The sequence below is a fragment of the Cricetulus griseus genome, assembly GCF_003668045.3.
Source record: "Cricetulus griseus strain 17A/GY chromosome 1 unlocalized genomic scaffold, alternate assembly CriGri-PICRH-1.0 chr1_0, whole genome shotgun sequence".
NCBI classification, from domain to species: Eukaryota; Metazoa; Chordata; class Mammalia; order Rodentia; family Cricetidae; genus Cricetulus; species Cricetulus griseus.
Genome location: NW_023276806.1, coordinates 57,602,161 through 57,614,338, shown reverse-complemented (window position 1 = coordinate 57,614,338; position 12,178 = coordinate 57,602,161). Strand labels below are relative to the sequence as shown.

At 46.6% G+C, this 12,178-nt stretch overlaps 1 protein-coding gene across 1 annotated transcript in view; it reads left to right on the top strand.

Moving 5' to 3' along the window:
• Positions 1 to 221: 221 nt before the first annotated feature.
• Tbx15 (T-box transcription factor 15) overlaps positions 222 to 12,178 on the top strand; it is a 103,391-nt gene continuing 91,434 nt past the window's right edge. Inside the window, exon 1 of the mRNA XM_027393781.2 lies at positions 222 to 977. Within this exon, the coding sequence (XP_027249582.1) occupies positions 773 to 977 (205 nt within the window). The 5' untranslated portion in view covers positions 222 to 772. The remainder of the gene's footprint in view (positions 978 to 12,178) is intronic.

The following is a 12,178-nucleotide window of genomic DNA, read 5'->3' as shown; positions in this document are numbered from 1 at the left end:
CCTCCCCCAGAGAAACCAGTCGGGCACCGGGAAGCCAGGGGTTAAAGTTGGCAGGGAAGCAACCCGGGGATGGCCAGCGCTCAGTCTTGGCCCGAGCCTCAGTCTCTCCCTTCTCCTCATTGGCCAGAACTCTCGAGGTTTCTCTTGTTCCCTTCTTGCCATTGGTTGGGGGCTGGCTTTCCCTCCCCTCTGTCTTTTTTCTTCCTCCCCCCTCCCTTCTCCCTCACCCCTCGGACAGGAGCTCACTGCCTACCCCCTGTTCCTCGGGAAGGGAGGAATTAAGGGGGGAAAAAGTTTCCCAGAAGTTTGGATCGGGGAAGGACGGGAAAACCGAGAGGGGAAGGGGGGAGAGGGAGGAGGGAAAAAAAGGAAGAGGGAGGAGAGAGGGGGAGATAATTTTTTTAAAAAAAGAAAGAAAAGAGAGAAAGAAAGAAAAGGGAAAAAGAAAGATGAAGTCCTGTCTGCAAGGCTTGTGAGCGCCTGCCCGGGTGGGTGGGAAACTGGACACAGCGCTCATGCAGCGAGCAGGCGGCGTTCCGGGCGCTTGTTCCTAGAGGCTGGGGCAGCTGGGGGCACCAGTCTGATCCGGCGGTCCAGGGCGGGGGAGGACACGGAGGGAGGGCTCAGATCACCCGCGGAGCCGCCGCCCCTGCTTCGGCCGCGGCGCCGCCGCCTCTCCAGGGCCGGGCCCGGCAGGCGCTCCGAGCGTGCGGCCGCGGGGCTGCCAGCTCAGTAGCGCGGGTGAGAGGGGACCCGGGTGCGGGCGGCTAAAATGAGTGAAAGGAGAAGATCTGCAGTCGCCCTGAGCTCTCGAGCACATGCTTTCTCCGTTGAAGCCTTGATCGGCTCAAATAAAAAGCGGAAGCTGCGAGACTGGGAGGAGAAAGGGCTGGACCTGTCCATGGAGGCGCTGAGTCCCGCTGGCCCACTCGGAGACACAGACGACCCGGCGACTCACGGCCTGGAGCCCCACCCGGGTGAGTGTGTGGGATCGGACAACGGAAGGCGGGTGGAGAATGAACCAAATGGTATCCGGCGTGTGGAGGGAGGCCCTGCCCCATGACTCCCTGCCTCGCTTCGACGTGGGTTTCTTTTTTTCTTTTTGGCATAAATGCCTTGAGCCTCCCTAAATTCTCCGGAACCAATTTGGGGGGCTGGCCCGAGCCTTGCATTTTAATCGCCAATTTCAAGCAGGCCTACTTGGGTTCATCCCCTTCTCTTGTAGCAGAGAGCAAGCAGCATTTTGAGGCGCCCACTCTGAAGGGCTGTGGATCCCTGGGTTTGGGAGAGCCCAGTCAAAGACACTGGAAAAAGTACCAAGTGGATCTGAGACTTGCTTATGAATGCTCCCGAGAGTTGGAGGGTGAAGCCTATACTTCAGTTATGGGAAATGCCCCGTTTTTCTCATTTAGTTTTTCTCCCAACTAAGTTTTAGGTGGTGGAATATAACTCTATTTCTGCCTCTCTGAAGACATATTGGACACTGTATCCCGAGACTTAGGTCTTTATTCAGTGCCCATATCTCTGTATTTTGGTGGGTGGATGTTTCAATTAATTTGTCTTGGGTCTATCCACACTATACAGTATAATATGCACATAACACTTACAATTCAAGGCAGATGTCAATGTGTGTACTTTAACAGAACCCTAGGAGAGGGAAAACATTTTGCATTAAGTGCCAAGATTTCAACAGTGCAAAAACAGCCCGGGGGAACAGCTGTTGTCAAAATCCTGTAGGCACGCACGCAAACACAACAGTCACAACTTGGTTTAGCGGCTTGAGGGTAGTTTCAGCAAATTGTATTTTCAGTCCAGACTTCTAAAACCATGCAGGAGGTATAGCCCAGTGTCACAGCAATGATCCAGGAGTGGACCCTAGGTCCTGAGGCTTGGGCTAGGGGTAGAGTTGGGCAGCCTCCCACACAGGGATGGGGGCAGCCAGTAGGCTCAAGAGCATGGTGATCCTGGCCTCAAAGCTGGCCAAAGCCCGAAGAGGGACAGCTGTCGCTTACATTTTCTGTTTCGGCACTGACAGTTCAGTTTCCACGCTCCGAGGCTAATAATAACGCGATTAGCCAGAGACCCGCGGAGACAGAGTTTTATGAATTCTCCGTGTTCTTGCGGCCCGTTATGGAATTTCGGTTTAGTGCTGGGGAATTATTTTTATTAGTCGATGAAAAGAAAATTAAAAGGAGATTTATTTCGTTCATCCACGACTTTCTCTATTTGGGAGAGAGGGCAGGTCCACTCGGACTGCTGCGTGGGCAATACAGGATGGGACGAATGGCTAATGTGCTCCCCTCCCTCCAGAGCCTGTTTCCTCTCGGAATTGATCTGTCTTGAGAATTTTGTTAAGGCATCCGTACAGTTAGTAGAATGTCTTGCAGGCCAAGACAACTTTCGATTTGGGAGTCACTTTTATATCATTTCCCTCACAGTGGAGAACGGAGAAATTCCACTTAGCACGACTGATGTCTTGTTAAGGGAGCTTTTCTCTGGGGAGAATCTAGGTTGCTGGCAGTGTGTCTAGGGTCTTATGTTCAAAAGGGCCAACATGTGGGGTCAAAAACGTCGACATAGTTCACAGCTTTCCTCTTCTGCCATCCTTCTCAGCCAGACTTGAGGGGAGCAAAGGGAGGGGGTCAGAAAGGAGAATATTCCAGACATAGACACACGAACATGGAGGGTCAGTCTCTAGAATTTTGTTTAGTAGTCCCTGCCTGATGCCATGGAAGATGTGATATAGAGCTAACCTCTGTAACACAGTTTATCTTGTCTGTCTCATTATTTTATCACTTGTCTTTAAAAAGGCAAATGTTACATTGGGGTTGGAAAACAATGGAATAATGTATCTATGGGCAAGATTCCAGGAGCAGGAATCAAAAACTGAGAGCCCTAGGTAACCCAGCATGGCTTTGGGCAGACAGGACCCTCAACTCAGCTCGGACCTCTGGGAATGGGTTAAAGGCTTTCTTCTGCTCTGGGCTTGGATGAGAAATCGTCCTTCTGGAAAAGGGACCCTTGGCAACATGCTGAGCTCCCATGTCATATCTGCCCACTCTGAATCCAACTGTAGAAACTGTGGGCAGAAATCCGGGGCCTTCTAGCCCCTGGTTTTCCTCCTCTAGTATAGATAGCATCCTGACCCCCACAAAGGTCATGTTTAGAGACACATATAGAGAAATCATTTAGGCGGCCTACTCTGTCCAGAGCGGTATCTTTCTCCTAATGGGTTTCACAATATCTTTTCTCTATTAGGGTGGGAGAGGCTAGTGTGTTGGTCGCTAGTCTTAGGCAAAGGGAGAAAATAAATACAAAATAAAACCAAAACTGCCTCCGGCCTGGGGCGTGTTTAGATGTCAAAGTAACTGTGTTTGTGGCTCTCACCATTTTCTCTTTGACAAATTCAACTATTTTCGGGCAACCCTACCCTATCCTGAAATCAACAGGACCCCCAGACAACCCAGGGCTCAAGTTGAACTGGTAATGTTGAACTGTAAAGCAAACTTTAATTCAGAGACTCGCCGGCCGTTTGCTTTTTCACTACCCGATTTTCTTTCCGCGTCTGGACAAGTTGGCTTTAGTTGGCGCCTGAGCACCCGAAACTTGGGGCGCCAACCTGTAGCCGTGGGGGAAACAGTCAGCTAAGGCCTCCTCTCTGCAGAGAACTCACTGGTCAGAGGACACAGACATTTATTTCAAAAACTTCCACCAAAGCCTTGTAGCCTCCCAAATCCTTAGGCCTGCGGGGTTTCGGTACAGACTCCGGTCTTAGTTTCCTGTTGGCACTCGCTCCCGCTCTCCCTGTCTTTCGGGGAGACGCAGTTAGGGCTTAGAGCCACCAACAGGAGGGGTCCCAAGGCCCTGGCCTCTGGCTGATCTCAACTGAAGAAACTTTTCACCCAGGGTCGGCTGAACAGCTGCTATGGCTGCGGCCTTGAAAATGTATTTCGGGCACGCGGCGGCGCCCTTTGCGCTGGGACTCGTCAGACGCTCCACTGGCTTTCCTTCCCCCTATGTCTGGCTTGGACATTTCCCGCCCGAATCTTCAACGGAGTGCGGACAAGGCCCGGTCTCCTGTGGAGCGAAATAATTTAAACCTTCTGGGAAGGAATTTCTCCCTTTGCAGCCTGCCGGCCGAAGGCCTTGCGGCCAGCCCGGGTTCTACCAGCTTAGGGAGGTGGCATGCCTCGCGGGTGGGCAGGTACAGGCAGGCCCACTCAAGCACACTGGGGCGGATAGACACTCGGCGCACACGTGGATGGATAAATAGAATTTCTTAACATTTTCATTTGCTTCCACGCGCACAAATACTCGTGAAACGAGACAGGGGGCAAGCCCAAGCGAAACCTCCACTGCCCTAGAGCACTTTGTTCCGAGATACCTCCGAGATCCCACCGACACCATCGGGTCATATTAATTTATCTCCAGGTGTATTATTTGTTTGCTCAGAGCAAAACTGAGATTTCAATCCCGACGTTACCATATGGGGTGAAAGGGAGGAAGTGACTCTGCGCTGACGTTTAAGAAACGGATACAGTGGGATGAGTTGGATGTCAGCGGAGAGAATATTAATGCCAAGAACCAGCCAAGACCCAAGTCGGGTTTAGATGGTGTGCTGAACCCCAAGCAGCTGCTGAGGGTCTGTCTGGGGTAGAGGCCTGCGCATGGGACTCTAACTCTTGGGCGCTGTGCTGCGTTCGCTGCCCGGACACACAAGCGGGCATGCAGGGTGCCGCCAGCACCATACAAGGAACTGAGTGGGTCTTGGGAAGTTTGCTGTCAAAACGGCCTTCCTCGGAGGCTACCCCTCTGGTAAGTGATCTTTTGTGAAGAAGAAAAGGAGGAGGTAAGGACCGATTTTGTCATTGGTTGGAGAGGATGGTTGTTCACTGGAGAATGAGGGCCAAGAGTGTTTTTCCAACGCGGGTCAGACAGTGACTAAGGCCAGCGTCTCTGGACGCGCGGGGCTGGGAGAGCGCCCCCAACTATTCGATCCTATGCTATAGGAATTGGTTATGGAGACGCTCTGTAAAATCCCAGTGGTGGGAGAAGCCACCGGGAAGAAGTTAGTCCATCTCAAAGAAATAACAATAGTTAACTGCTAGGCAGCTGCTAGGCCACGGAATGGGGAAACTTAGATGGCCAGAGTTTCCTGTCACTGGCAGCCAAGAAGACCTTGCTGTGGTTGATTCCTTAGTCGTTTTCCCCATTCTCAAGCTTCCGAAACTAGAAACTAGAAACTAGTCCACTGGGCTCGGGGCTGACCAGCTGGTCTGCACACATATTCACTAGGCCGCCGTGGGGTTCGGAGGAGCCACTCAAACATCTCTCATCCTCAGTCCACCGGGCATCTCAAACCTCCACCTCTCCCCCGCCCAGCGCAAACCTAAGGTCAGACAAAGGCTTCCTTCCCTATGCAAATCCGCGCACAACCTAGGGGCCTTGAAATTCTGAATTCAGGTTCCCCTGGATTCTCCATGCCAGGTTTCTTACATTTCTCGTTGAACAATGCTTCGGAGCTAACAGCTAGCCACTTTGGGTTCACTGATTTTGTAGATGAAATTCCCAGAAAAAATATTCAATAGGGTGACGTTTATGCAAGGAGGAGGAATTAAATTTCTGGGAATGGAATTCAGGCAGAAATTAAACTGATATAGACCCCACGACATTTTTCTTACACCTCATGCATCCTTAAATCACCAATCCCAAAAGCTGTAAATTTTAAATATGAAAGAAAATTGTTGACGTAAACTATCTTTAATAAATACAGCCTGCGTGGGGCGAGTGAAGAATGCTCTGAAGTGCCCAATCTGAGGGTCAACTTAACAAAACTCAGAACATTAGAGAGATGTGTTCCCTGTTCCTCTGCACAGTTTCTTTGCATGTGGCCACAAACCCAACATGTATCCCTCATCTTTAATCACACCTATCAAACTAGACAAATGCAGAGAGAAAGACAAAACAAGTGCAGCCCAAACTGCTGTTTGTTCAGTCCTACCCTATGGCATTCATTGTTTTCATTAAAATGCAGACTATTCCAGACCCATCACAGCAAGACTATTAGCAAAAAGATTACCATACTAATATGAGAGACAATTCTTTGGTGATTTTAATCACAGACCCCGGTAGAATTCTGTTCTTGTACTTAGAACAAATGGAGTTACTTTAAAAATGTGTCTCTAAGTGTGTTACTTTCCTTTCTCCATCTTTGCAGAGAGTAGCCTGGAAGTATAGCTGGTTCTTTCTTACTTTCACAAGCCAAACCAGTTCAATGGATATTATTGGATCACTCACCCATCTAATGCTTAAATTTTGACTTTTTGCAAAAGAAGGGCAAAACAGAAAACTGTTGACCGTGGAATCTCATTGGCCTCTCTCATGCACAGGCTTTATTTTGACTCCGTGTTTTCTGGTTCGTAGTAAGCCTGGCATTTTATATGCACACAATTTAGATACTCCCTGGGTCTGCACTGGGAACAGCAATTAGCAAATTTGTAAATTAGGTCTGTTTACACTTCTTTGGGGGAAAGATAATCATTAGTTAATTTAAGTGAGGCCCTTGCTCCAAGCATCCGGGTGGAAAATGAGACTTAGTGGGGAGGACCTGCTGTGAAATGGAAGAGGTGGGGAATTTAAGCAACTGGAGAGGACTAATCAACATTTATTCAGCACCATTAATGGCCTCTCTTAGAGGCTGGGTGTTTTGTTGAGTACAAACTGCTAAGGTGCTTTTGATATCAGAAGTGAAAACAGGCAATCTCTACATGGATTCTGCATTTAAAACAAACAAACAAACTACTATCCAGTTTCACCTTTATAAAGGTGTTTTAAAAAGTACAAGTTTATGCATGTGAAGACCACAGCAAACCTCAGAATAATCCCTGAAGGGTGGGATATGGATAATATGTCAGGGAAAGAAGCTTCTCCTCCCACCCTGTGTGTGTGTGTGTGTGTGTGTGTGTGTGTGTGTGTGTGTGTGTGTGTGTAGGCTATTGCCAGTTTAACAGATTGGGCAAGTAAAGGTCTATCAATTTTGTCTATACTTTAAGTTCTAGAGAATTTGAGGTTTGAAATTTCTAGATACCGTTTTTTTATTCATTTCTTAGACCCCATCCAGTGATTTTGAACAACTTCGAAGAGAAATATCAGAAAATGAAATTGTTTAAATGTGATTAAAAACAACACCAGGCACTGGCAGGAAGTTTTCTCTCTCAGTCACTTAATTTTGTGAGTAATGCCATTTTTAGTTTGAATTGACAGAATGTTACTTTCAATTCTAAAGAGTAATTCCACCTCCCTACCCAAGTAGGAAGTAAGTGGAATAGGAGAAGTCTGGATAATAATTATACTTTATAGAGTTTAGATAGGCATTGCAGATTGGGGAAATTACTTTAGGAACAAATGAAACACACGTAGAAATGTACCCCCTAGTTGTGTTCTGTCTTTTCTTTCTTTTTCTTCTCTCTTTCTCTCCCTCTCTCCCTCCTCCTCTTCATTCCTTTCTTTTTTTATTCCCACATAGTTTTTAAGGCTTAGATGAGATGGGTGCAGAAAACTGCCATACACTTTATAGGATGAGACCTTAAGAAAACAAGCAAGCGAACAAACTCCTGGATATATCAGTACCGGGATGTTCGCCTTTCACCCCAGTAATCAGGAGGCAGAGACAGTCTGACCTATGTGAGTTCCCGGCCATCCAGGGCTGCCTAGTGAGACATTGTCTCAACAAAACAAAACAAAGAAACAAAAACCTGAAAATAAACTGGTCCCCAGAGGTCCTTATCCTCAGAGGTCCTTATACTAGTGGGAGCCTGGGAGTGTCTGCGTACTTCTAACTAGACGACAGATTTCCTGAATCCTGTAGCTATTTCGGCTTTCTCTGCTGTTCCCTGTCCCTCTGGCATGAGGAAAAAGCCTCACCTAGAGGATGGGGACAGTTAACCTTGATCTCTGCTTCTCCAGTCTCCCCATCACAGGGGAAACCGCAGTTTTTCCAGCCTCTCAGGACATTTCAGCTGGCATTTCACCAGGATCTAATCCAGATCCTTCCCTGTGAACCCATATCTAAGGCAGTTTGGGTGACCTTCACAAGTGCAATGGCGCGTAGGTCACACTGGGCCAGTGATCATACAGCAGTGCAGAAGAGTTGGAGATCCTTGTGTGTCCTGTACAGCTCTGGGCCGGGTGCACTCTGCAGCAGTGAGCCCACCTCAGTTGAGCTCCGATCCTGGCCTGCTGGCCGGGGCTGCAGGCGCCAGGGATGGGGGTGGAGGGTGGAGTAAGGGTGGGGACAGCTCTGAGTCCCTGAAACTGTGGAGTCCAGAATTCTGAATGATGGACCTTAGGTGTTGTCTCTCTAATTACATACGGGAGAAATGAAAGGACTCTTGAGTAACCCGGGAAGGCTTGGGAGAAGCCATCCCTCAAAACAATCAGACTCCCCCCAAACAACGAAAGAAAAACAACGGAACCCAAAGATCTTACACCTCGCGCCCTGAGGGGAATTTGAATTTTGCTTTCATCAAGCTGAACAAATTTCCGAGGAATCAAACTGACTTCAAACATTAGCAATTAGAAACCAAAAGTCCCTCGGCCTGAAGAACTTTTAATCCTTAACCATTTCCAAATGGGTGATTCTAAGGTCAGTAAATATTGTAGCCAGTCTGTTAAAAAGGAAGAAAATCATACTGTTGGTTATGTTGACTACGGTAGAGTCCTTTAGAACCCTAGCATCGCCCCCTGCGGACAGAGGGGCCGAAATTGACTGTCCTTCAGCTGTTCCTGGGAAGACTGCACACAGAAGTAGTGACTTTCATAAAAGGGAATCTACTCAACTTTACAAAGCAGGCTGGGAAGAGACCACTAGAAATCAAATCAGCAGGGAGGACTCTCTCTCTGGTGAGGCCAGCCTTAGTGGGTAAAGGGAAGTCAGACCCGCATGGCCTGGACCTTGGACCTAACCCTGGAGTTAGGTAGCTTGGGTGTGTCCTAAAACATAACTGGTCTTCTCAGCGGGAAGGGGCAAAGCATTTTTGGCTGATGACTGTGTACACAGCAATGCTTTCCCCGAATTCACAGTTTTCAACTCAGAAGCTTCGTCAGTAGTTTGATTGGTTGTTAATGCTGTTCTTAATAGTACAGCTCAGAAGGGCTGTATCTATAGAACAGAGAGAGAGAGAGAGAGAGAGAGAGAGAGAGAGAGAGAGAGGGAGGGAGGGAGGGAGGGAGGGAGGAGAGGAGGGAGGAGGAGAGAAGAGAGAGAGAGAGAGAGAGAGAGAGAGAGAGAGAGTTTAGTTTGAAATTTAGGGGTATAGAGAAAATGGCAGAGTAATACGGCTCCAAGACAAAAGCGCCAGAGGGTTCATAAACCAAAGTAAGGAGTTGTCTGTGATTCTTCTCAAAGGCCTTACACACGTCTCCATATTCTATTCGATGCCCCGATATTATGGTGGGAAGAGAGTGAGACTCACTTAAAGCAGGAGGCTTAAATTTCAGCACTGGCTTTGGTATTAATGTTGAAATAGGGATATAAAAGCAGACATATTAATGTTGAAAGAAAGTTTTAAAATTGTTTCATAGTGGCTAGTGAGGCCTTGATTTCTGCCTTGTGAGATGAGAGAGCCAGTTTCAAATGAAACATGAAGCCCATTTAGCTACAAGATTCCACTGCCCCTTAGCTTTTGTTTTGAAAATATTAACACTTCCCCCTAATGCACCTTGGCCAATACTTGACCCACCCTTTACACCATCGGAATGAGCAAAATTTTACTGCACTTGTGGAACGTTGCAATAGTACCAACCTAAGGTCAAAAAAAAAAATTAGAGCTAAAATTAGGTACTTTCATGGAGCTCTTGAAATTATATTATATTAATATCACATGTTTAGAAATCAGAGATCGGTGATTTCCAGTTGTGCATGTTTGATGCCTAAATGAAAAAGGCCAACAAGGGCTTTAGGGCACTTTTGAATTGAAAGGAAATGTAAACTAGTCATACTTTGACCGTGTTCCATTCACTTCCCAGAAATAATCAGAAAAACTAAGTATCTGAAAAACAAAGATTGAGAAAAGTAATGTACCACTGGTGAATTTAATTGGGGCAAAAACTGCTTGCCCTCTATCCCTGCTTGGGCCTGATGGAAAGCCCTAGGAACTATTTTCCATGTCTAGCCTGCTAAGCTGAGCTCTTGATCTGGCAGGGATGTGAGAATGCTAAAAGGATGACTTAGTAACAGGCAAAATGCTTGTCAACAAGATAGATCAGAAGACAGCTTAGCATTCAAGACCTCTATTCATAGCCGCTGAACTTGAGGGCAGGGTCAGAGGCAAGAACTGGGCCCGGTACACACCTAACAGTGTTTCTGTCTTGTGAGATCCTGCTTCTTTACAGATGTCTGCACCCCAGGCTGCCTTCCCACCCTCATCTATGACTTCATTTTCAATAGACCCTATTTGGACTCTTAAAATCTTGGGAAATGTACATTTTATTACTTCTCCTTGACCCATTACTACTATAGAAATTGCTGATGGAATTCATTGCCTTTGTTTCCTGGGAGCTTAGCATTGAATAAATAAAAAATGAAAACAAAAAATAATCATAGCCCAATACAAATGATAACAAATAGCAACATGTTTTGGATGTGTAACTGTGCCAGCCATCGTGTTGATATTTAAAGTATACATATATATGCACATTTGCAGACACACTTTCTAATTATTCACATGCAGAAAGTACGTATATGAAAACAGAGAGTTACTCTTATTGTGCTATTATTTCTTTTTCTTTAAGAGATGTATTTACTTATGTATATGAGTACTCTGCTTGTATCCCTGCATGCCAGAGAAGGTATCAGGTCTCACTACAAATGGTTGTGAGCCACCATGTGGTTGCTGGGAGTTGAACTCAGGACCTCTGGAAGAGCAGCCAGTGCTCTTAACCACTGAGCCATCTCTCCAGCCCTGTGTTATTATTTCTGTTTGGTGCAATGAATGTATCAGTTACACAGGTTCTAAGCTCAGATTCTTGGGGTCACATTGCTTGTTTTCGAGCTCTGGTCCTAATGCTTCCCAAATGTTTGACCTTGGACACCTTAATGTCCTTTAACATAAGTGTCGCATCTGTGGAATAGCAGCAATAAATGTGTTCATCCAATGGCTGTTGCTAGGATCTGCTGAAGGAGTATACATACAGGAAGAAAAGATGTAGCTCAATGTCTGTCATTCTTTCTGCAGGAGTCAACATGATTGGACCTTAGTGATTAGCATGAATAAGCAACGACTGAAAGTTGTAATCTATAAGCAGACACTGTAAATTTCTCCATTTTTCTGTAAGAATTGGTTCTCCACCCTATTTATTGTCTATGTTTCGAAGTAGTACAGAGTCTGAGTACATATGGTAAATAAACTTATCTAGAACCGAACTACTCAGTATTCCACTGAGACAAAAAGCCAGAACCTGATGAGTTCAAAGGGAGAAAGAGGAGGTATTCAAGGACAGAGATCCATGGCTGCCATGCAGTAGGAGGGAATGGTGGGAAGGTGGAAGTTATGGCTGCACCACTCAAATTCATCAACTCCCCTAAGAACTCAGCTCCAGGGGACAAAGCAGGGTGTCTAAAAGCAGGGAGGTAGATCAACACCAGGGTTCTTTGGGTGGTGTCTACCTGCAGCCCAGAGTCGTTGGAAGGTTAGCTCTTGCCTGATAGGAAATAGGAAGATTGACTGTTTTCTTGTGAAAACAGATTCTGATGGAACCCCAGGGTTGCAATAATTAGTTGAGAGTACAGTAATTTCAGATTACTGTGCTATTTGATCAAGTAAAGAAATTAGAGCTAGAAAAAGTGGGGGGAGAAAAGAAGAAAGAAGAGACAAGAGACAGGGAATCGGAGAGAAAGAAAGAACGAAAGAAAAAAGAAAGAAAGAAAGAAAGAAAGAAAGAAAGAAAGAAAGAAAGAAAGAAAGAAAGAGATAAAGAGAGAGTGCAGTGGGGTGGTGGTGGCACACATGCCTTTGATCCCAGTACTCAGGCAGAGGCAAGTGGATCTCTGTCAGTTCGAGGCCAGCCTGCTTTACAGAGCAAGTTCCAGAACAGCCAATGCTATTACACAGAGAAACCTTGTCTTGAAAACCTAAGAGAGAGAGAGAGAGAGAGAGAGAGAGAGAGAGAGAGAGAGAGA